The 25,294-nt window shown below is 37.4% G+C and overlaps 1 protein-coding gene across 2 annotated transcripts in view; it reads right to left on the bottom strand.

Annotated features, from left to right (window-relative positions):
- LOC127425036 (junction plakoglobin-like) overlaps positions 1-25,294 on the bottom strand; it is a 120,907-nt gene that overhangs the window by 34,340 nt on the left and 61,273 nt on the right. For both annotated transcript variants that reach the window (XM_051670639.1, XM_051670640.1), the window contains exons 4-11: positions 21,129-21,382; positions 18,543-18,781; positions 17,479-17,680; positions 15,755-15,899; positions 13,819-13,922; positions 7,828-8,166; positions 1,257-1,409; positions 902-1,021 (exon numbers count right to left, since the gene is read on the bottom strand). In XM_051670639.1, the coding sequence (XP_051526599.1) occupies positions 902-1,021; positions 1,257-1,409; positions 7,828-8,166; positions 13,819-13,922; positions 15,755-15,899; positions 17,479-17,680; positions 18,543-18,781; positions 21,129-21,382 (1,556 nt within the window). The remainder of the gene's footprint in view (positions 1-901; positions 1,022-1,256; positions 1,410-7,827; positions 8,167-13,818; positions 13,923-15,754; positions 15,900-17,478; positions 17,681-18,542; positions 18,782-21,128; positions 21,383-25,294) is intronic.

Here is a 25,294-nt window from a genome sequence, read left to right on the forward strand (position 1 = left end):
AATGATTTATTTTAAAGAGTTTTAAGATTTTGCAAATAAAAATAAAAACAGAGATGCTTTAGTATGTACAATGAATACAACATTTCTGCACTATTTCTAGGTCACTAATCAAATAAGCACATTTGTGACATTGATCATAAAGGTCAGATTTTCTTGCCCCCATTGAAACACAAAAGAAGCTCTTTGGAACATTCTCAAATCATCTTGGGATAACATGGATCAGGCTTTGCACAAACATGTGGCATCCATTCCAGCTCGAGTGCATGCTGTCATTAAAGCACATACCAAATAATAAGAAATTCTGAAATTCTTTTGAATTTTTCAACCCAACTCTACTCAAATTGTTTTATTGATAATACAATGAATTTGCAATGAATATGTGTGTTAAATTAGAAACATTTTCACTAGTGATCTCAGACTTTTGAAATCCAATTGGAACATTTGTGAAGTTAATGCTTCAAATAAGTAAAAACTATTAGCGGCATAAGAAAATACACCTAGGCCTATATTCAAAATACATCTTACACAAGTCTTAGCACTTTATGCAGTTTTGCTTCTAAAGTAAATTTATCTTGTTCTAAGGAAGTTTAGATATTTTTACTGGAAAACAACAAAGATGCTGATTAAGAAAATGATTTTGATTTTGGAACTTTGTGTAGCAACACTTCTTATGTCTTATCTCCTTCGGGTTAATTGCTTGTGTGGCTGCAATTCATCATTTGTAAGTCGTTTTTGCATTAAAGCGCCAACTAAATTAATAAATGTAATGTAGTGTAACATAATGACACACAAATAAACAGCAGCCAGACACCCCGTTGTCATTGCCCACGACACCCACACATCACAACATGCACAGATGAACCAGATTCACTGCCAGGAAAGCCATAAGTTTGTTCAGTACTTGCACAAACAGAGGAATGGTCTGCATGCTGGCGATTTCCCCTCGATTAATTGGATCCCTGGCCAGGATATGCAAAGCACCAGTGCAGCCTTCTACAATCTCCTCCATTCGCACACCATCCTGTGAGGAAAAAGAAAAACTCTGGAACTTGGTGTATGCCAAATACTAGGACTTTGATGCTAATTGGATTGTATTTTGACCTCCCTTTGTGGGCTTTGGCCTATATAGGAAGGTGGAAAATGCGGCCAACATGGATATATAGGGACAGGGTACCTAAAGCTGTTTGTTTGCAGGGATATTGTATAGAGAATTAATGTACAGGTATACAATGTGCTAAATAAAGTTTGAAATGTACCTGATAAGTCTGCTGAGCACCTGAGCCATGTCTTTGTGTTTCCTGGTGAGCTTTCAATAGCAGGTTGACCAATCGGGGAATAGTTCCGGCTTCCCTCAAAGGCGCCTGATTGGCTGGACAGAGAGCCAAGTTGCGTATCAAACCCACTGTGGCCTATAGTGACAAAATGTGCATAATTAACGACTGTTCATAACAAACAGGCAAATTGAAAGTTCATTTTGTTTTCTAATTGCTAACAAAAATAATATCTTCCCAAAAAGACCTCAAACTTAACCAAAAATACTTTCGAAGAAATCAAAATGGAAACAAATGAGAAAACTGTTGACATTAAATGTGGATGACATAGCTCAGATAATTTGTTCTTGGAATTTATTTTTAGATGATACAGAACAGTGTTGAGGAAACTACTTTGAAACTGTAGCTTCCCAAGCTACAAGCTACTCATAACTTAATTAAACTACGGTCAACCTTTCTTTTAAAAAAGTAGTTAGCTACACTACAAGCTACTAGAAGTAGCTAACTACACTAAAGGGATAGTTCATCCAAAAATTTAAATTCTCTCATCATTTACTCACCCTCATGCCATCCCAGATGTGTATGACTTTCATTGTTCTTCTGAACACAAATAAGGATTTTTAGAAGAATATTTCAGCTCTGTAGGTCCATACAATGCAAGTGAATGGTGACCAGACCTTTCAAGGTCCAAAAATCATATAAGGCAGCATACAAGTAATCCATACGACTCCAGTGGTTGAATCAATGTCTTCAGAAGTGATATGATAGGTGTGGGTGAGAAACAGATCAATATTTAAGTAATTTTTTTTACTATAAATCTCCACTTTCACTTTCACATGCTTGTTCTTTTGTTTTTGATGCTTCACATTCTTTGTGCATATCGCCACCTACTGGACAGGGAGGAGAATTTATAGTATGGTTTACTTTTATGATGCCTTTACTGTATGTGCTTTTTGAAGTTTTGGTCAGCATTCACTTGCATTGTATGGACCTACAGCGCTGAGATATTCTTCTAAAAATCTTTGTTTGTGTTCTGCGGAAGAAAGAAATTCACATCTGGGATGGCATGAGGGTGAGTAAATGATGAGAGAATTTTCATTTTTGCGTGAAGAATATATATATATATAAAAACAATCGGATCGCAAACTGTAGTGTTTCAATGTTGTCACATGACTTCATTATATTGCTGTTTAATAAAGCAAGTTATGTCCAGTTATCATCTAAAATATAAATACTGTTATTTTACATTTTTAATCCAAGTTTGTGTAAAAACTTGGATTCAACTTGGATCGTTTTGTGTCCAATCAAATTAAGAGTCAAGAAACAGATGTTGAAAACCATTCCAGTTAATTCGTCACACAGTAAATATAAAGTCAAGCTGTTTATGACATGCATATAGAAAGTTTACATACTACACTGCAAAACAAAAAATTCTTAATATGTCTAGTTTTCCAGTAAAAATATCTAAACATTCTTAAAAAAGCTACATTTACTTGAGAAGGAAAATTACATGAGATAATAAGGGGGGGAATTCTCTAAGAATGAATTGCACCTGGTAAAAGCGGCAGTTATTTGCACACGCTGTCTGCCCTGGTTTAGTGCCCAATTCACTAAAGGAATTATGCTAATTGAGCAAAAAATCTATGCTGAATGCAATTTGCAAGTGCAATTCCAATCTTGCTATCCAATTCTGAGCACTATATAGCAGAGAATGCAGTAGACCATTGTTATCTGACACACTTTGGCAGGACTGAACAGCATCACTGACTACTATGATGCAGACATCTGAATCATCTCTTTAAAGGTGCACTCAGTAACTTTTGTCTTTGTGTCATCTTGGACTTACACTGACACCTAGCAGCTTGGATGCAGCATCATTTAAAATCGATAGTTTTCCGTTTCAGATGCCATTGTAGAAATGTAGTATTCACAGTCAGCCACGATTACTTTAATCAATGAGTAAGTGTGTCAAATAACAGGACGGTTACTGAGATTAAGCAAGTAGTATTCGGCTGGTCATGTGATGCTAACATGGCAGCCCCCATGTGTGGACCCTGTCCATGTGGAATAAAACAGCTTTTATAATGTTACTGATATGACTGGAGTCTTCATTTTAATGTGAATAGTCATGATTTCCTTCATATATTGCAAAATTTCAATTCAAGTCTTTAGAAGTTAAACTTTTTTAATGAGGAACATTCTGCGCATCTGACAGGTTATAACACTCTTCTCCATCATTTGATCATTATTTGATGAATTACCACTGATATGATCGATAGAAAATGTGCAAACAAAACACAAACATCCCTTTTAAATAAAACTCATTTTACTGCCTGATTCTAATTTGACAGTAACAGCGCGATGTAAATTGCGGCAGTCAATTATTCTAAATGAAGCGCAATCTATACTAAGCCTAATTTACATAGAAATGAGGCATATTTGCACAGAAAGGAATGACAATGACTTAATTTAAATACATTGGGTAAGTAAATGACCCCTGTTCAAAAGTCTGCATACCCTTAGTTCTTAATACTGTGTATTGCCCTCTTTAGCATCAATGACAGCGTGCAGTCTTTTGTAATAGTTGTCTATGAGGCCCCAAATTCTTGCAGGTGGTATAGCTGCCCATTCGTCTTTGGTTGTCTTGCATGAACCGCATGTTTGAGATCTCCCCAGAGTGGCTCGATGATATTAAGGTCAGGAGACTGTGATGGCCACTCCAGAACCTTCACCTTTTTCTGCTGTAACCACTGGAGGGTCAACTTGGCCTTGTGCTTAGGGTCATTGTCATGCTGGAAATTCCAAGAGCGTCCCATGCGCAGCTTTCGTGCAAAAGAATGCAAACTGTCTGCCAGTATTTTCTGATAACATGCTGCATTCATCTTGCCATCAATTTTCACAAGATTCCCCATGCCTTTAGAGCTCACACACCCCCAAAACATCAGTGAGCCACCACCATGCTTCACAGTGGGGATGGTATTCTTTTCACTATAGGCCTTGTTGACCCCTCTCCAAACATAGCGCTTATGGTTGTGACATAAAGCTCTATTTTGGTCTCGTCACTCCAAATTACAGTGTGCCAAAAACTGTGAGGCATGTCAAGGTGTTGTCGGGCATATTGTAATCAGGCTTTTTTGTGGCATTGGTGCAGTAAAGGCTTCTTTCTGGCAACTCGACCATGCAGCTCATTTTTGTTCAAGTATCGTCGTACAGTATTGTGCTCTTTGAAAGAACCACACCGTCTTTTTCCAGAGCAGCCTGTATTTCTCCTGAGGTTACCTGTGGGTTTTTCTTTGTATCCTGAACAATTCTTCTGGCAGTTGTGGCTGAAATCTTTCTTGGTCTACCTGATGAATTTTCCACTTCTTAATAAGTGATTGAACAGTACTGACTGTCATTTTCAAGGCTTTGGATATCTTTTTATATCCTTTTCCATCTTTATAAAGTTGCATTACCTTATTACGCAGGTCTTTTGACAGTTCTTTTCTGCTCTCCATGGCTCAGTATCTAGCCTGCTCAGTGCATCCACGTGAGAGCTAACAAACTCATTGACTATTTATACACAGACACTAATTGCAATTTAAAAAGCCACAGGTGTGGGAAATTAACCTTTAATTGCCATTTAAACCTGTGTGTGTCACCTTGTGTGTCTGTAACAAGACCAAACATTCAAGGGTATGTAAACTTTTGATCAGGGCCATTTGGGTGATTTCTGTTATCATTATGATTTAAAAAGGAGCCAAACAACTATGTGATAATAAATGGCTTCATATAATCACTATCCTTAAATTTTTAAATCATGTAATAAATGTCTCTTGTTTTAAGGATGTTTATATATTTTTACTGGTAAACAAGACAAAAATACAGAGTATTGCACAGTATTCATACTACAGAAATAAGAGTAGTATAATCCGGCTCAGTTCAGTGAAAATGTCATATCTCCTTTATCTAACGTGTTTGTCAACCCCGAGTGTGTCACTTTACTTCTGCCTACTCAAACATCTGTATAATTTTATACTAACGCATCATTAGTCAACAATGTTCCTCTGCTGATTAGAAAACGCTTACTGCAAGAGCAACTCTCCACAGGGTGGGACTGCAAGCCATGTAGACTTCCTGAACCGTTACCAAATACAAGTGAAGTAAACACGACCCAAAACATTCCAGGCACTGGGGTTCCATGTGTGTTCTATTAGTGAGGTGTCGTCCACACCCTGCCAGGGTACAACCAGAAACATCATCCAACCTCTCACACTGGAGCGGTCCACCCACACTTTACAGGGTTCGCCGAAATGTCATTTGTGAAACTGTGGAACAGTTTTCTGGTACGCATGAGCTGATATAAAACGTATAGTTAAGACTCTGTCTGATTGGATGGGTCACGTTTAAAGCCGTCATTAAATTACAATAAACACACATCTGTGGCCACACATTCTACATTAAAATGGCAAGTACGTTCCTTGGCAACCCTAAACAGCCTACAGTTAGGGTAATGAACAATATTACTTGGCGGAAGAATTGTTTACTTTGGAAGAATCAGTTAGTGTGGCCTGATTATACTGTAAATTATAACACATAAATAAAAAAATATAAAAATAAGTTCCTCATCGTTTTCCAGAAAAAACGAGTTTATGAATGTAGAGCTGTCATGGAGTTATATTATAGCTGTATAATACTACTGCATGTAATACAATACTAACTAGACATTACTGCAATTTAAAAATCTGATAGTAATCCAATCTTTGTAGTAGCATTTTTGTTTTGTTAAGAAAAACTTAATGTTAAATAAAAATAAAAAAACTGTTTAGAATGGGTTGATTATAAAATATACCATATGTATATAACAAATATATTCAAAAGGGTTGATTATAAATTATGTGTATAGCTGTGATGCAGTTACATTATAGCTTTATAATTTCCAGATATTACTGCAGTTTAATAACCTAATACTAATCTAATTGAAATTGTTTTGTTTTGTAGTTTTTATTTAGTTTTGTAAAGAAAACATAACATTTAATGAACAATATAAACTATGATATAACATTTAAAATGAATGGTCATGGTGGAAATTTGAGTGACAGTCATAATTTGTGTGAAAAATGCATACAAATCATTTTAAAACAATACATATTGAAATGATTTGTTTATTTCACCTTTTAATTTTGTAAAATTATTTTTTAAGGGATAGTTCACCCAAAAATGAACATTCTCTTATAATGTATTCACACTCATGCCATCCCAGAAGTATATGACTTTCTTTCTTCTGCTGAACACAAAGTTTTTTAGAAGAATTATCAGCTCTGTAGGTCCATACAATGCAAGTGAATGGTGACCAGACCTTTCAAACTCCAAACATCACACAATGACAGCATAAAAGTAGTTCAATAAACTCCAGTGGTTAAATCTATATCTTAAGTCAAAATCTATGTCTTGAAATATTGATCTGTTTCTCACCCAAAGTGATTGAATTGCTTCAGAAGACATATTTTAAACCACTTGAGTCATATTGATTACTTTTATGCTACCTTTATGTGATTTGTGGAGCTTCAAAGTTCTGGCCACCATTCACTTGCATTGAAAGGACCTACAGAGCTGAGATATTCTTCTAAAAAAGCCTTGTTTGTTTTCAGCAGAAGAAAGAAAGTCATACTTATCTGGAATATCATGAAAGTGAGTAAATGATAAGAGGTGGACTATCCCTTTTAGATGGTTTTGGATATGTTAATATTAAAAGTCTGGGTCTGGGACAAAAAGCCATTTTTAAAAAGCAGTAAGCCATGAAAGGCTTAGTACGGTTTACGTCGTGCCATGTCGTCATTCACATATTGTTTTATTTAATACTCAATAGAGATTTACACAGAAATCATCTGAAAACAAGATCAACAAAAACATTTCATAACACTTATATTTTCAAGACATTCTTTTTCATGCAGCCAGGCTGATTTTTATTTTAGAAATCTCTGAATGTGTAATCCAGACTGGGGGGGAAAAATAAGAAGCTGGCATTCTAATCTTTCTGGATCGATACACTCACGCTGAACATATTACGGCACGCAGGTTTCTGCTCTGCCAGACTGATGCAATTAAGTGGGAGATCATGCATGCCAGGAGCCCCTGCCCACAGAGAGACAATCAGGGTCCAGCCCACCATGAATCAGAGGGCCGAGGACAGCCAATTACATGCGTCACGACCTTCCTTGATTTGATGAACCGCTGACATGGTCAAAAATTGGTTACTGCATTTGAGATGCAACAAGATGTGATGTTTGTTTTAGAGGTGATGAACATCTGAAGCCTTATAGAAGTGCTAGGAAGTGCCAAATTGTTTGCTTCTTCAGTTACTGCTGAATACAAACCCTGATGGACTATAAACCACGTAGTCTATAAATTAATATGGTAATAAAAACTGCATGCAGAAAAAACACACTTCAGCTCTACCACAACGAAAGCACCGCCCCCAGACAATTCCAAATGTGACCTTTAACTTTAAACGGTTGAAAGCAGTTTCAAATTGGCAGCAATTTAGACACACATACACAAAAACACAAACACAGACCTTGACAACAGGCCAGTAGTGCGGCTGGCCCAAGAGCTTAGTGATTGCGGGGATGCCGTAATGCAGACGCACTGCATTCTGGGCCAGTTCTGCATCAAGGTGGCGGCTTGTGAGATGTCGCAGGGCGCAGACGGCCGGCTCGGCCACGTCCTCCTTCTCTCCAGCACGAAGAACGGCGTGAATCAGGGCCTCTACCCCACCACACTGAGTGACCAGGGCTTTGTTGCGTGCGTTGTTGCAGGTAAGGTTTGACAGGATGCCAGTAGCACAGGTCAGCATGTTCACGTCATCTGAGCCGAGCTGACTCACTAAGATTTGTAGAAGGCCATCGAGACCTTCCTGCATGGAGAAAACGGCAAGAGTACAAGAACGGGTGTCAAAAAGTAAGCATGAATTCCTATCTAAGGGAAAAGTTTAACCAAAAATGAAAATTCTGTCCTCATTTGTACTCACCGTCACGTTGTTCCAAACTTTTATGACTTCTTGCTTCCGTGGAACACGAAAAGGTGAATTTTTGAAGAATATCCTGTCCACGCTTATTTATATAATTAAAGTGAATGGGGACTGGGGCTGTCAAGCTCAAAAATGAAATTGCCCATACATTTTCATTTGAGAGCTACAGAACAGAGCAAGTATTTAATTTTCAGTCTGTCTGTCACACAAAGCACACAAAGTATGTCTTCGGAAGAACTGAAATATAGTGCATGTTGTATGAACTACTTTTTCAGATACTTTTATGGCGCTAAATTGTCATTTTGGAGCTTGACAGCCCCAGTCACCTTTTATTTCCAGTACAGTGGCAAAAAAAGTATGTGAACCCTTTGGAATTAGCTGGTTTTCTGCATGAAGTGGTCATAAAATTTTCTCATCACAAGTCACAAGTATAGACAAACACAATGTGCTTAAGCTAACAACACACAAACAATTATAATCTTCATGTTTTTATTGAATACATTCCATTAAACATTCACAGTGCTGTGGAAAAAGTAATTGAACATTTGGATTTAATAACTGGCCGATCTTCCATTGGCAGCAATAACTCCAACCAAGAGTTTCCAGTAGCAGCGGATTAGACCTGCACAATGTTCAGAAGGAATTTTGGACCATTCTTCCGTACAGAACTGCTTCAGCTCAGACACATTCCTAGGATATCTGGCATGAACGGCTCTCTTGAGGTCATTCTACGGCATCTCTATTGGGTTAAGGTCTGGGCTCTGACTGGGCCACTCCAAAAGGTGTAATTTCTTTTTTTGAAGCCATTCTGTAGTGGATTTAATTCGACATTTAGGGTCATTGTCTGCTGCATCACTTAACTTCTACTGAGCTCCATCTGGCGCACAGCCAAACTGACATTATCCTGTGGGATATCTTGATAAACTTGGGAATTAATTTTTCCCTCAATGATGGCAAGCGGTCCAGGCCACGAAGCAGCAAAGCAGCCCCAAACCATGATGCTCCCTCCACCGTACTTCACCGTTGGGATGATGTTTCAATGTTGGTATGTGGTGCTCTTTTTATGGCATACATAGTGTTGCGTGTTCTTCCTAAACAATTCAACCTTAGTTTCATCAGTCCACAAAACGTTTTCCCAGTAACGTTGTGGAGTATCAAGGTGGTCTTTGGCAAACGTCAGGTGTGCAGCAATGTTTCTGTAGGAATGCAGTGGCTTCCTTTGTGGTGTCCTGCCATGGACACTGGGCCTGTTAAATGTTTTCCATATAGTAGACTCATGAACAGAGATGTTAACCAGTTCCAATGATTCCTTCAAGTCTTTAGCTGTCACTCTAGGGTTCTTTTTTACCTCTTTGAGCATTCTGTGGTGTGCCCTTTAAGCTATCTTGGCTGGACGGTCACTGCTAGAGAGAGTAGCCACAGTACTAAATCATTTCCATTTATACTAACAATTTGTCTGTGGACAGATGAATTTCTAAGCTTTTTGAGATAACTTTGTAACCCTTTCCAGCTTTATGCAAAGCAACAATTCTTGATCATAGGTCTTCTGAGATCTCTTTTGTTGCGAGGCATGGTCCACGTCAGCAGATGCTTCTTGTGAATAGCAAACTCAAAATGTTTGAGTGCTTTTTATAATTCAAAGTAGCTCTAACCCACACTTCCAATCTAATTTTATTAATTGGATGCCAGGTTTGCCAACTCCTGACTTTAGCTTAGGACTCCTGACTTTTCCACAGGACTGTGAATGTTTAATGGGATATGTTCAATAAAGACATGAAAGATTATAATTGTTTGTGTGTTGTTAGCTTAAGCACATTATGTTTTGTCTACGTGTGACTTTGATGAAGATGAGATCACATTTTATGACCAATTAATGCAGAAAACCAGCTAATTCCAAAGGGTTCACATACTTTGTATCTTGCCACTGTATATGGAAAAGAGAGGACATTCCATAGAAAAGAGAAAGTCGTACGGGTTTGGAATGATTTTATAGTGAGTAAATTATGACAGAATTTTCATTATTTGGTGACCTATTAAAAAATGATAAATGTCAGACATCCTCCATATTCAGCGTAACATGATCTGCCCTTGCACTGCTTCAAATAGCTGAATATTATTGACAAAAAACACTGCATTTCAATAAACAGACAGTGGTGACCTCTTATGATCACTAATCAAAGAGGAAATAGAGACGAGGAAACTTAGATAAGGAACAAACAAAAGAGAAAAAAGCAGTGGAAGAATGAGATAAGAAAGGACACAGGATATCTAAAGGATTACTGGAATAAGAAGACTGGAAAGTGAGAAAGCACTGAAATACATGCATTTAAATTCTAAACACTTTTCATTAGTACAAAGGGGGACATGACTGTTAATAGTCGTTTTTGTTTCTTGAATTTAATAAGGACGAAAACGATAACCTGTTAATCATTTGTTGTGCATTTTCTGGGCCATTTAATTCGAAGCAACAAAGATGTGGGAAAATTGGAGGTAAGGAACAATTACAGGAACCACAAACCATCTGCATCATAAAAGCATGAGGAGTACAGAGAAAATATTGTCAGATTACATGAAAGCTGTTTCAGGGCTTTCAAGCATTGTCTGGGCTCAATTCTTTGGAGCATTTGCAAATTTAATAATTGACCTATTATTGCAAGAATAAATGCTTCTTTTATTAATTTGGTGGCAACTATTGTGATTAAGTTTTCTTATCATGCTAATTTTATTCACATTCAGGATAGATTCTTGATTGACTGCTTTTTCTTCAAGGTCGCTGGGGTAGTTGTACTTTAGTTAACTTATTCTTGGGTATGTACAACATAATAAATATTTCAGAAAGCCATGACACCAATTTACCCAACCAGCATTTCCTATTTAAAAGAATCTTATTTCTTTGTAACATTAATTTCATTCAATTCACTTATAATTCCTATGAGGAACAACAATAATTTCTCTATTTAGCAATAACAGGGCAGATATAATATATATATATATACACATTTATAAACTTTTTTTTTTTCTAAGGAAAATGTGTGCGGTGCTTGTGCAACTTCCCCAATTTTTGCTACGCCATTGTTAAGGTGTTCTGAGTGGTTGCTAGGCAGTTGCTAGGGTGTTTTGGGTGGTTGCTAGGCCACTGCTAGAAGGTTGCTAGGATGTTCTGAGTGGTTGCTAGGCAGTTGCTTGGGTGTTATGGGTGGTTGCTATGGCATTGCTAGGTGGTTGCTAGTGTGTTCTGGGTGGTTGTTAGGCAGTTGGTAGGTTGTTATGGGTGGTTACTAGGGCATTGATAAGTGGTTGCTAAAGCTCTGTACACACATGCAGCGACTTTGTCGCTTGATGTCGCTAGTCTCTGTACTGTGAAGTCACTAGTGGGCATTCCTTCTGCTGTCACTCTAACATTATTGGTGGACTGCACATCTGGCCATGTCTTTTAAAAATATGATCCCAGATGAGGCATTTTGCTAGTAAAATTACGATTTCATTCTAATTTGACAAGGAATCCATTTCCTTGTCCCTAATAATGCACATTCTGCAGGGAGAGTGTTTTTATATGAACTGCAGCAGTGCTCAATGCATCATAACATTAATAAGATGAACGAACTATCAATGTACGAAACTCACTCAGACTGCCGGCAATTTCTTTTCCACGCATCATTTTTTATGATATTCATGTATGTGGTTACAGACGAATCATATAGAACAGTGAAATCACTCACAGAAACTTCTCCTCTGTCTTGCCTGCACTCGACTCCATTATCTCACAAATGACAGATGACCTGAGCTCCACTGACACAGTCTTCACTCCTATTGGTTGTCGCTCCTCGTTTGCATAAAGTTAAACTTTTCTCAACTTTGTTGTGTCGCTCGCCACGTCCACATATAGAGAGGTCGCTGTCGCTTGTGTTGCCGGAGGTCGGCAGCTCTCATTGACAATGAATGAGATGAGGCCGCATTGTCGCTGGAAGTCGCTGCATGTGTGTATGGGTGATTGCTAGGCAGTTGCTAGGGTGTTATGGCTGGTTGCAAGGCTGCTTACTAGGTGGTTGCTAGGATGTTCTGAGTGGTTGCTAGGTAGTCTCCAGGGTGTTATGCACTGCTAGGTGGTTGTTTGGGAGTTGCTAGGGTGTTATGGGTGGTTGCTAGGGTGTTATAGGTGGTTGTTATGCAGTTGCTAGGGTGTTATGGGTGGTTGCTAGGAAACTGATAGGTGGTTGCCAGGGTGTTACGGGTGGTTACTAGGAAATTGGAATCTGCGAGGGGGTTGCTGGGCATTGCTAGGTTTTTGCTAGGGTGTTATGTTTGGTTGTTAGGCAGTTGCTAGGGTTTATGGGTGGTTGCTAGGGTGTTACGGGTGGTTACTAGGCTATTTCTAAGGTGTTATGTATGGTTGCTAGGGTGCAGCTTGGTGGTTGCCAGGGAGTTCTGGGTGGTTGCTAGGCAGTTGCTAGGGTGTTAAGGGTGGTTGTTAGGGCGCTGCGAGGTGGTTGCTAGGATGTTCTGAGTGGTTTCTAGGTAATCGCTAGGGTGTTATGGGTGGTTGCTAGGGTGCTTCTAGGTGGTTGCTAGGGAGTTTTGGAAGTTTTTACTCAGCTGCTAGGGTGTTATGGGTTGTTGCTAGGGCATTGCTAGGTGGTTGCTAGGGTGTTATGGGTGGTTATTAGGCAGCTGCTAGGGTGTTACGGGTTGTTGCTAGGGTGTTCCGGGTGGTTGCTAGATGGTTGCTAGGATGTTCTGCCTGACCTTAACCCTGACCTGTTTCTAGGGTGTTATGGATGGTTGCTAGGGTGTTATGGGTGGTTTCTATGCTGCTGTTAGGTGGTTGCTAGGGTGTTCTCAGTGGTTGCTAGGCATTTTTGAGGCTGTTATGGGTGGTTGCTTGGGAGCTACGAGGGGTTACTGGTGTGTTCTGAGTGGTTGTTAGGTAGTTGCTATGATGTTATCGGTGGTTACTAGGGTTTTGTTAGGTGGCTGCTAAGGTGTTCTGGGTGGTTGCTAGGTGGTTGCTAGAGTGTTCTGGGTTGTTGCTAAGCCATGTGTGTGGTTGTTGCTCTGTGTGGTTACCAGGGCATTGCTAGGTGGTTGCTAGGGTGTTCTGGTTGGTTGTTAGGGCATAGCTAGGTGCTTGCTAGGCAGTTGCTAAGGTGTTCTGGGTGATTGCTAGGGCATTACTAGGGTATTCTGGGTGGTCGTTAGGGCAATGCTACTGTAGGTGGTTGCTTACCAGCCCAAGTCAAAAGAGCACACCCTTAAATCTACGATATTCTAAATCATCGATATGGCTTGTGTCCCTTCTACAATGTTAGTCTATAAGATTTTTGCTAGTTATATTGTCTGCCAGGCAAAAATTCTGATCTTTTAAAAAAGTAATCCATAATAGTTCCCACAATTTGAGGTATCATTCATGTCTGAGTTAATCTGCAAAATTTAATACTTAGAATGAATGAGCAATAATAATAATGATGTTTGCCTTAGCAACAAATGGCCACTCTTCCACTGACTTTCTCATTACTCTATTTATTAAAACAGTTGGCTTACCTGTTTGGTTGCTGCATCAGAAAGATTTCTCAGAGTCCACAGGCAGTTTTGTGTTAAACGCTGACTTGAGCCTGTGAGATGTTGGCCAAGAGCCTGCATACCTCCTGCCAAACACAGAGAAAAGGGTTTAGAGTCTTAAGAGTCCATATTTATCATTCTCAGTCTCAAAAAACAGAAGGAACAAAACTATCCAGCTACACAACCTGCTCCACAAAGAAGGCTGTATTTCTCCATGGACTAGCCATTGTCTGCCAAAAGGAGAGAAATGATTTTTGGAGTTAGTGCAGATAAACTAAAAGCCACATGGCTTAGAGAGATAAAACGAGGGAGAGAAGATTGGGAGACATCCTTGAAAACTGCCTCTCATCCAGCATTATAACTACCTGATTCTCAATGCTTTCACAAGGCAATGTGGATGAACCCCACTGAGGAAAAGACACAGTGACATTATTATTGTAAAGACTTTTATGAGATCACGAGTGACAGGCATGATAGAATTAGATATTTGAGTCACACAACCTTAGCTGTTGCATATCTATATTAATACACTGAAAGATCAGGATTAATAAAGTAACAATCATATACCAATGACATTATTGCTATGAATTGCTGCCTATATGGGTGGGCCTTCTAAGTGGTTTACACCAAATGCTTTTTTGCATCCGTCTGCACTGTTTTTCTATGTAAACATGCACTAGAAAGACGCCTTTGACTGTTGAGCTGCATCTTGCAGTTTTTTCAGCATCTCACACAAGTGCACCACCTTTTTTATTCTGTGTCAAGCTAAAAAGAACTTGGTAGGCTGTTGCTAGCATGTCCAGAGCTCTAAGTAGTTTCTAGGCAGTGGATAGGGAGTTATGGGTGGTTGCTAGGGTGTTGCTAGCGTGTGCAGGGTGGTTGCTGAGGTATTATTGCTATGAAGCATTGGAGCGTTCCATAATATAGCCAGCTGCCTTGCTGTCTACACAGGCAGCTGCATTCTTAGGGCCGCTAACACTGAACGCATTGTTGCATCCGTCTGCTTTTTTTTAAATAATTGTTTTTCTCTATAAGTATGCACTAGACGGACACCTTTGACTGTTGCTCCACATCTAGCTGTTTTTTCAGTGTCTCATTTTTTAGATCCTGTGTCAAATTAAGAACTTCAACTTTTAAAAATGCATCTCGAGACACCTGCGTTCTGTACTATTCGATGTGCTGCGTCTAGTCTTTAGCACAAGAACATGTTCGGTCTGAACAGCCCCTAAGGTAGTGTCCTACCAGAGATGGAATCTCATAAGTGATTGATTTAAATTGCTTTACAAAAGGTAATAACTCTGTGCAGCTCAGAAATAGCACTCGAATCAGAATTAATTCCAACAGAGTTTACTGTTAGCATGTTGATATGCTATCAATCAGCCTGTCAGGCACAACTTGGGGCACCTTTCAGCACAACGTCCTAATAAGCAAAAGATTACATACTGCACTTAAATATTAGGTAAAATTGTACATTTTTAGATAGGTTGAACTATTTTTACTGATAGTTTTTGGTATTAAATTAGCTATATTTATAATCACCATTTCTCTTACTTTACATGTCGGTCAGAGAGTCACTTCCTGTCTAAGTGAAACTTTTTGGGCCAGACTAAGCTGCAATGTGGGCAAGACTTTATGTCGCAAGAGAAAGTCTGGCAACATGAGACTATTACACCCCAGTTCCTGCATACATACAGTATAAAGCAGAAAAAAAAGAAATAAATATTTGATGAGGAAAAAAGAGACAACGAGTCGAGCTGCTAAGTTAGAGGGAAATTATACAAAAATGCCCATGTGAACAGTTCTTGGGAACCAAAGAAAAAGATAAGAATGTTCCTCTAGGCTCAAGGAATAAAAAAATACAAAGTAAAGCAAAGAGCAAAAGAGAGTTTAAAAAAAAAGTAATGCACTCAAAACTCACCAGCTTCGACAATAGCCGGCTTGTTGCTTTGACAAACAGAAAGCACCTTCAGAACTCTGCTGGTCGTCCACAGAAGCTTCTCATAATTGTAGTTTCTCATAATGAACACCAAACTCTCTGGCCCACCATTTGCCAGGATGATTAACTGCAAAGAGAGAAAAACAAGGCAAGGCAAGTTTATTTATATAGCACATTTCATACACAATGGCAATTCAAAGTGCTTTACATATACATTTTAAATAAAATAAAATGTAAAGATAAATTAAAAAAGAATAATAATTAAAACCATTTAAGAAAATAAAATAAGAATAAAAAGTAATCAAATAAATTTGAAAAAATTTAGATCAGTGAACTGCAGCATAATCCATATCCTATGCCCAAATACAGTACAAGGACCATTTCAGCTCAATTCAATAATAATGCATTTAATAAAGTATTAGTACAAAAGCTCACTTTTCATATTGAGGACTACAAAGAGGCCAATCCCTCACAAACTGAGGCCCAAATCTAAGGCCCAGCCAGAAAACGCATCATCATCAAAAAAAAATTGCATTTTGTATTTCTTTTCTTTCTTGAGAAACAATTGCTATGGTAGCACTACTTATATTGTACTACTTATGTATTCTTTAATGCCGAAGTGCTGTCTAAAATCTGTAGTGTAATAAAGCCATTCTTACACTGATTATCCAGCGGGGATGTTTAAAATAGGCATTTCTTTGATCAGTGCCATAGTTCAAATGCAACTATATCAGGTTGTCTCTGGGATGGCAGTTCGAGGATCACTACAACCTTTTGCCATTAAATTTTTGCCATTAAAACATGCAAGGCAAGATTTTGAAATTGTTAACAAAGCATCTCAATGAACTCCTTCAGGAAGAGTGCAAAATATTGTTTTGAGATTATCAATTCACAGTAAAAAAAAAAAAAAAGATAAACATCTAAATAAAAGTCTAAAATATTATTTAACATGACTTAATTAGCGACTATATTAGGTTACTCCAGCAAAAGGGTTAGATCAAGTAGAAATAGATATTTAAGGTAAAAACGGCATGTTACTCACTTTTACAGTAATTAAATATTCTATCATATTTTATATGTATAAATATTTACATATTAATAAATATTATTTCAAATTATATATATATATATATATATATATATATATATATATATATATATATATATATATATATATATATATATATATATATTTTATTTTATTTTTTTGGCAGGGCGTGAATTATTATTTTTTTAAATAGTTTTATGTTTTCCCACAATTCCCTCGCAATACATTTACCATGATATTCATACTGAAACCATAGTAATAATACAGGAAAACGAAAACTGGTAAAAAAAAAAGAAAGTAATAATAATTTGTGGTTATTATGGTTTTACTACACAAATACCATAGTTTAACTTTGGTTTCACTACGAATATCAAGGTTAAAATATGGTTACTACAGTAATAACATTGTACATTTATGCAATACAATTTCAGGAAAAAAAGATATCTGCCCAGTCCTCTAAGGGGCTCTGTAGGTATCCAAACAATTCAACTAGGTATCTGTAAGTTTTCAGAATTATAAAATTGCAGCATGGAACTTGTAATTTGGGTGCAACGTTTTTTGTGTGGAAATGTTGCTTTCATGTCAATAGTCGCTTTGGACTTGGTGTAAACATGCAGAAAGGTGATGTGATCCAGGAAAAACATGCAGATGCACTCACCTTGCTCTCCTGGTTGCCATAAGACAGCAGCTGCAGGCAGTCTGTGGTGATGGCCAGGAACTTTGGGTTGTTCATCTTCAGCAGCGGGACCATCCTCTGCAGTCCATCAGCCAGACGTACCGCCATCTTAGCTCCCTCCTGGTGTAGGAGCAGGTTGTGTAATGTGGTAATGGTATAGAAGAGCACCGACTCCATAGGTGAACTAAAGAAAAAAGATAATTTTATTAATATATATACTACAAATCATGTGAAAAGTAGACAAAAATATTATTTAAATGACTAGTGATAGACCGTTAAATTAAGCAGGCTAATTAATTAGCCAATATTTGGCCATTTGAAGATTATCTTATAAACTGACAGCCATGTCAAGATATACTAAACCATTTCTGTTTTCACTTTTTTTTTTTTTTTACTTTTTAGTAAATATTGTGTCAAAAATGTGTTTATTTTGGCAATTATGTGAACAGCACATCTCATTTGCTGATATTAAATTGTATTAATTATACAGTATATCATCAGTCATCTGTGACCATGCTCCAAAATATTATTATCAGCATTGGCCATTGAAAAACCCATCTTGGTTTTTCATTATTACATTTACATTTGCACATACAACTCAAAGAGCAGTTGTAGCCTAATGGTTCAAGATCTAGGCTGGTATCTGAGAGTTTGCAGGTTAAAACGCTGTGAGTGCCAATTTTTGAGCTATCACCACTGCATCACTGAGCAAGACACATTGCCAGGTTGCTCCATGGGGCCTGTCACTGTATCCTAATATGGAGATGTTATATAAAAGTTATTGAAATAAATCACACCGGCCCTGGTGTGGTCGTAAAAATTCTGTTCTACTTTTTTATCTCAACATCTGTTCTAAATTAGCTTTTTGACAGAGTAAATTTACAGTCACAGTCCAAATGTATTCCTCTAAAATCCATCTCTGCACAACTGTCACAAGGAGGTATATATTCGTAATGACATTCTACTACCAAGAATGCAGTATACAATATTTACTGTGAATTATGCAGTACGTTAGCATTAAATTCCAAACATACTCATACACTAACCTGAGCATGCGAACAAGTGCTGGGATGCCACCTGATTTGAAGATGGCTAGCAGGCCCTCGCGCTGGTGGGAGAGGCTGTGCAGGATGCTGGCGGCACATCGAGCGGTCTCCAGGTCTCCGGTTGTCTGCATGGCTCTCACCACGGCTGCCACCATCTGAGGAGACTGCATCAGCACGCGACGAGACGCCTCCTTCCTTGTTAGCTGGTTCACAATGAGTGCGGCCTTGTTTACCACCACCTACGATGAGAAAATAAAAGTTTTATTGTTTCAAATATCTCATATTCAATAAATGTAACATTTACAGTATTTGCTGTAACAGAATATTCAGTGTAGTGTAGTGTAATACAGTACTGTAATAGCATAGTATAGTATATTTTATAGTATACTATACACAGTGTATGTTTACTATACAGTAGTACAGTATATATGTTTACTATACAGTACTAGAGTATATAGTATACTATAGTACAGTCTAGTATGGTTTGGGACAGTTTAGTATATAATAGTACAGTACTGCACAGTATAAGTAAGGTATAGCATAGTATAGTGCAGTATGGAATGGTTTGAGATGGTATAATATAATACAGTAAAGTATAGTACAGTATAGTATGGTTTGGTATGGTATAGTATATTATAGTACAGCACAGTATAAGTATGGTATAGCATAGTGTAGTACAGTATAGTTTGAGATGATATAGTATAGTAATGTATAGTGCAGTAAAGTATAATGTGGTATGGGACGGTATATTACAGTAGAGTATAATATGGTTTGGGATGGTATAGAATATATTTAATAAAGTTCAGCACAGTATAAGTAAGGTATAGCATAGTATAATACAGAATATTATGGTTTGAGACGGTATAGCATAGTACAGTACAGTATAGTGCAGTAAAGTATAGTGTGGTATGGGACGGTATAGTACAGTACAGTATAGTATGGTTTGGGACGGTGTAGTATATTATAGTACACTACAGCACAATATAAGTATGGTATAGCATAGTATAGTACAGTATAGTGCAGTAAAGTATAGTATGGTATGGGACAGTATAGTACAGTATAGTATGATTTGGTATGGTATAGTATATTATAGTACAGTACAGCACATTATAAGTATGGTATAGCATAATACAGTACAGTATAGTGCAGTAAAGTATAATGTGGTATGGGACAGTATAGTATAGTATAGTATAAGTAAGGTATAGCATAGTATAGTAGAGTATAGTATGGTTTGAGATGGTATAGTATAGTACAGTACAGTATAGTGCAGTTAAGTATAGTATGGTATGGATGGTATAGCACAGTACAGTATAGTATGGTTTGGGATGGTATAGTATAGTACAGTACAATACAGTACAGTATAATACATTAATCTATAGTCTGGTATGTGATGGTATAGTATATTATAGTACAGTACAGTGCAGTATTAGTATGGTATAGCATAGTATAGTACAGTATAGTATTGTATTAAATTGTACCGTATAGTATAGTATAGTATAGTATAGTATAGTATAGTATAGTATAAATCCAATTGTATCACATCGTCTTATATATGATATCATACCATATCATATATAATTTCATGTTTCAAGGAAACTTACATTTTGGTTTGTTCCTCACACAAAGCTATAGTGTTGTTTCAGAAGACTTGTAATATTGCACAGGAGTCATGTAGACCACTTTTATAACACTTTTACATTATTTTTTGTTATTCTGGCTTGACAGCCTCAGTCCTTATTCATTTTCATTAAAAGAAAAAGAGTGGCCAGGATTTTCTTCAAAAAAATTTACTTTTGTGTTCCACAGAAAACAGAAACTCAAACAGGTTTGGAACTACATGAGGGTAAATAAACAATGACCGAATTTTTATTTTTTGGAGAACTATTTCTTTTAATGATATCTCATATAGTCTTTTCCTATTTCACTTGACAAACAGATCATATCTTGAAGTTTTGTTGTTGCATCATATCATGGCAATTTTGAATCCTTTATTTCATTTCACTCCCGTCCTTTCAGTCTCGTCCTCCCACAGTTCTGACCCGTCCCGTAAGATTATTCCCCATCCTGCATTTTTCCATTACCCATTTCCTTCTGCATCACATATCATCATGCGTACTGCTATCTTATTCTCTCAGAATGATAGCTACTAAGTCAAGTCGGCTTTTGTATATTCACTCTAGATCAGTTTGATCTTATTTTAAAGATGTATGCTCATACGGTACAATATAAGAAGGAAAGCAATAGCTTTTTGAATAATTGCATGGTGTTATCTCTGCTCCAGATTAGTTCACCCTACACTGTTTAAGTTAACACAAAGCAGTGTTTTTAGCCGTAAAAAGTCATTGATGACAATACATGATGTTACATTTAAAGGAATAGTTCATTTAATATGATCTTTTTGTCTTTGATCGTCTTCTTCAAAAATTCTCCTTTTGTGTTCCAAGATAAAAATAACAGCATATGGGTTTGACACCACATGAGTGTAAATAATAACACTATTCTTTTAATTATAAATTGCAGCCTCAAACATAATTACCATCTGATAAATCTCACATCACATTTTCATCAAATATATTGTCATCATACCTGGTCCTCATCGGCTAACAGTTTGGTGAGTTCTGGTACGGCGCGTGTGGCCAGCTCAGCATCGTCCTGGTAGTTAATTAGGTGGACAATAGCTGTTTTCAGGAGCTGTGAGGGTTCGGCCAGTCTCTGGACATTGGTAGGCTGGTCTGGATTACTCTGAGTGGCGTGCACTGTCTCTCCCTCCACGAGTGTCTCAGGAAACATAGCAGCACGAACTCTCTGGGCCCGAGTCAGACTGTACTGGGACTCTATATCTGAGTAAGGAGAGGAGAAAACGTTGAAGTCATTTTCCCCCAGTAATGGGGTGTTCTTAGGTAAAATCACTACGTGGCTTATTAACATCAATGTATTTAAACAGTGGTTTAAATGGTTTAACATTTGAATATCATGTTGCGACCCAACAGAGTATCAAAATTGTGCATCCACACACACACACACACACACACACACACACAGTAAATAAAATGTAAACATAAATAAAATGTCTTTAAAATCAAACATAAAAAAGAATTTATGGATTTTATATAATAATAAATACATAATTAAATATAATAATATATTTATACTAAACAATCACATTAAAATAATAATTCAATAAAGTAATATTCATCTCGGCATCCATAACTCCAACACACAAAACACATACACTGCGTACACAATTATTAGGCAAATTGTATTCCTCAGGATTAATTTTATTGTTGAACAAACACAATGCTCTCAGTCAATCCAAAATGTAATTGAACCTCAAACCTGAATGTTTAACAAAGGAAAATCGAGTTTTGTCTTTCTAAGGGGAATATATAATGTGGCACAATTATTAGGCAACTAAATTACAAAAAGAATTTCTCCCAACTCCATTGTTTATTCTCAATTTTTAGAGTAAGTGCAACAAATAATTAACACAAAATGACAATTAAAATATTTCAAAAACATTCAGTGACCAATATAGCCACCCTTTTCAATACCTGCCATGAGCCTTCCATCCATGGAGTCTGTCAGTTTCTTGATCTGTTCACGATCAACCTTCGCTGAAGCAGCAACCACAGCCTCACAAATGCTGTTCAAAGATGTGTATTGTCTTCCCTCACTGTAAATATCATGTTTGAGAAGGGCCCACAAGTTCTCAACAGGATTTAAGTCAGGTGAGGAAGGGGGCCAAGTCATTATTTGGGCATCTCTGAGGCCCTTGCTGGCTAGCCAAGCAGTGGAGTACTTGGATGCATGTGATGGAGCATTGTCCTGCATAAAGATCATGGCCTTCTTGAATGTTGAGGACTTCTTCAGGTACCACTGCTTGAAGAAGGTACTTTCCAGAAACTGGCAGTAGGTTTGGGAGTTGAGTTTCAGTCCATCTTCAACTCGAAAAGGTCCAACTACCTCATCCTTAATGATAGCAGCCCATACCAGTACCCCTCCTCCATCTTGCTGGCACCTGACTCGAAGTGGTGCCCTGTGTCCATTAGTGATCCAACCATGGGCCCATCCATCTGGTCCATCAAGTGTCACTCTCATTTCATCTGTCCATAAAACCTTTGAAAAATCTGTCTTCAGGTATTTCTTTGCCCAATCTTGAAGCTTCAACTTGTGAATCTTACTCAGTGGTGGTCGTGTTTCAGCCTTCTTGACCGTGGCCATGTCTCTAAGCACTTGACACCTTGTACTTCTGGACACTCCAGGTAGGTTGCAGTTCTGGAATATGGTGGCATTGGAGGATAATGGGTTCCTGGTAGCTTCACGTTTAGTTCTTCTCCATGCGTTTTTGCGCCCCAGTTGACTATTCGCAACAAAACGTTTGATTGTCTTATGGTCACGCCTCAAGAGTTGAGTTATTTCAAGAGTGTTGCATCTGTCTGAAAGGCATTTTACAATTTTTGACTTTTCAGTGTCAGTTAAATCTCTTTTTTGGCCCATTTTACCTGAGGTAATGAAGCTGCCTAATAATTATGCACACCTTGATATAAGGTGTTAGTCGCTATCGCCACACCCTCCCTCATTACAAAAATATATATCACCTGAAATTGATTGAATCCAATAAGCAATCAAGTTTATATGGTTTGGAGTTGGAAAATGTGCATGGAAATAATGATAAGATCAGAATACTCACTTGCCTAATATTTGTGCATGCAGTGTATTTAAACCCTGTATTTAATGTAGTCATATTTTCATTCATCTTGAGCAGTTGAGCATATCATCCAACCTGCCCATGTTGCCATCTGCCTAATTTAGCTAGCTTCTACCAAAGTGACAGATATATTTGCATCAATAAACTGTAGAATTTAATTGGATGCATGGTCTTTTATCCCTTTTAAATGTTGATAAGCCTATTTATTTTTCTATCCTAACTGCATGCATGACTATATGTTTAGTTGTATTTAAGCCTTTGAATGGCTTTGAACGTGGATCATCCACTCAGATTTCAAAGTAGGAATGTGCACTAATTGCCATAATGTGGCATTAAGGTATTTTGTTATGCATGTTTTTTTTTAATAAGGATGGGCATTTCTAGTAATTTTGTAGTCGAGTACTCTAACACATAAAACGAGTAATCGATTACTTGAAATTTAGAATTTAAGTTCAACCTTCACTTTTTAACTTGTTTTTCTTATTTAAAAATTTAATCTAGATTCAAAAATGAAATAAATAAATAAAAAATTTGCTCTCACACATTGAAACTTACATCTTTTAGGTCTTTTAAAGCGATACAGTCACTTTAAATAATGATATAATTTTCTTTTTGGGTGAACTATTCCTTTAACAACAGTGTCATAATTCCGCACACCAAAAAATGCATTGAGTTGTAATGGCAAGATTTAGGTGAGAGAAGCAGTTTTAAAGAATCAAAAACTGCAGTATTCTAGTAGTGTTTTTACTAGTCAAATATTTAAAGTTTAACGAGTACTAGATTAATCGATTACTCATGGACATTCCTATTTTAAAATCCTCCATATTATGCTGCATTTTGCAGTTGTGTGGTGCAACTGAAGATATAATTCAGGGCACGTTCAATAGCAGTAAAGATTTACAACAGAAAACATGGATGGGAATGCATCTCTGATGCTCTGAAGAAAGAGCAGTTCTTGCAGGAAGCGTTCGAGACCCAGTAAGGGGTCTTCAGAGCTTCTGTTTTGAGTAATAATGTTCTAACCATTAAAAAACCTGCTGCACTGTGTTTGAATGAGTTTCTAAATGTCACTGGGTTTGAGAAATGGGAAGACAATACATTTTCAGCTTTCTTCCAAACTGCACAATCACATATGCTGTCATGGTGAGGAATCTACTTTAAAATCCCCAGATATTTGGAACTGACAGCATCATGACAACAAAGAATAATGATATAACCACAGGTACATCCAATATGCATCTAGTCTAACACAATAAAATATATTTAAATAGGACTGTCTGAGCCATGGTGCAGCGGTAAATGCGTATCCTGACATTAGTGATGGAGATTTTGATTCATCCCAGTGACTCAAATCTTTTGAATCCATCTACCAAAAAGATTCTTTCAGCTCCTTAGCACCCCCTTTAAAATGGGCATGTAAGATGGCCTCTGTAGCACCCTCATTTTCACCTGAAGTCACCAAAATTGGTACATATATAGTTCTCCTCAAGCCGGACAACTTTCATAATTATAGTTATTAGATCTGCCCATTTTTATTTTTTGAATATTGCAGTCTCTGAACTTTTAAATATTCCTAGGGGATTCATGATACTGTCACCACATTTGTACAACATTATGCCAAGATATTGAAGATGCTAAATTTTGATATACCTAACAGTGTTGCCATGGTGAGGCATTCAATTAATGGTGAAAAACGGGAAACAGAAAGTGTCGTCTAATATCTTCTGTGTGCAATGTGTGATTTAGAGATGTATGTTTAGTCTTGGGAGCTTATCACATGGATGTGACTATTTTGGGTTACAGTCATAGCGCCACCACCTGGCAGCAGGAAGTGTGGATCTTAAAACAGACTTTAAAATAGTCCTCTTATATTTACCCAAATTACTTCAAAATGGTTTAGAATAATGTCAAATGCTAAATGCATGTGTCCACCTTGCATAGTTTTCCGAAAGCCACTGGGTGGAAATGGACCCATGGTGCTTGGGCCCGTCATCGCTGCAGATATATTCATTCTTTTGTCTTTACTCTGCACATTAACACTTGT

This window comes from Myxocyprinus asiaticus, chromosome 34 (genome assembly GCF_019703515.2).
Source record: "Myxocyprinus asiaticus isolate MX2 ecotype Aquarium Trade chromosome 34, UBuf_Myxa_2, whole genome shotgun sequence".
In the NCBI taxonomy this organism is placed as follows: Eukaryota; Metazoa; Chordata; class Actinopteri; order Cypriniformes; family Catostomidae; genus Myxocyprinus; species Myxocyprinus asiaticus.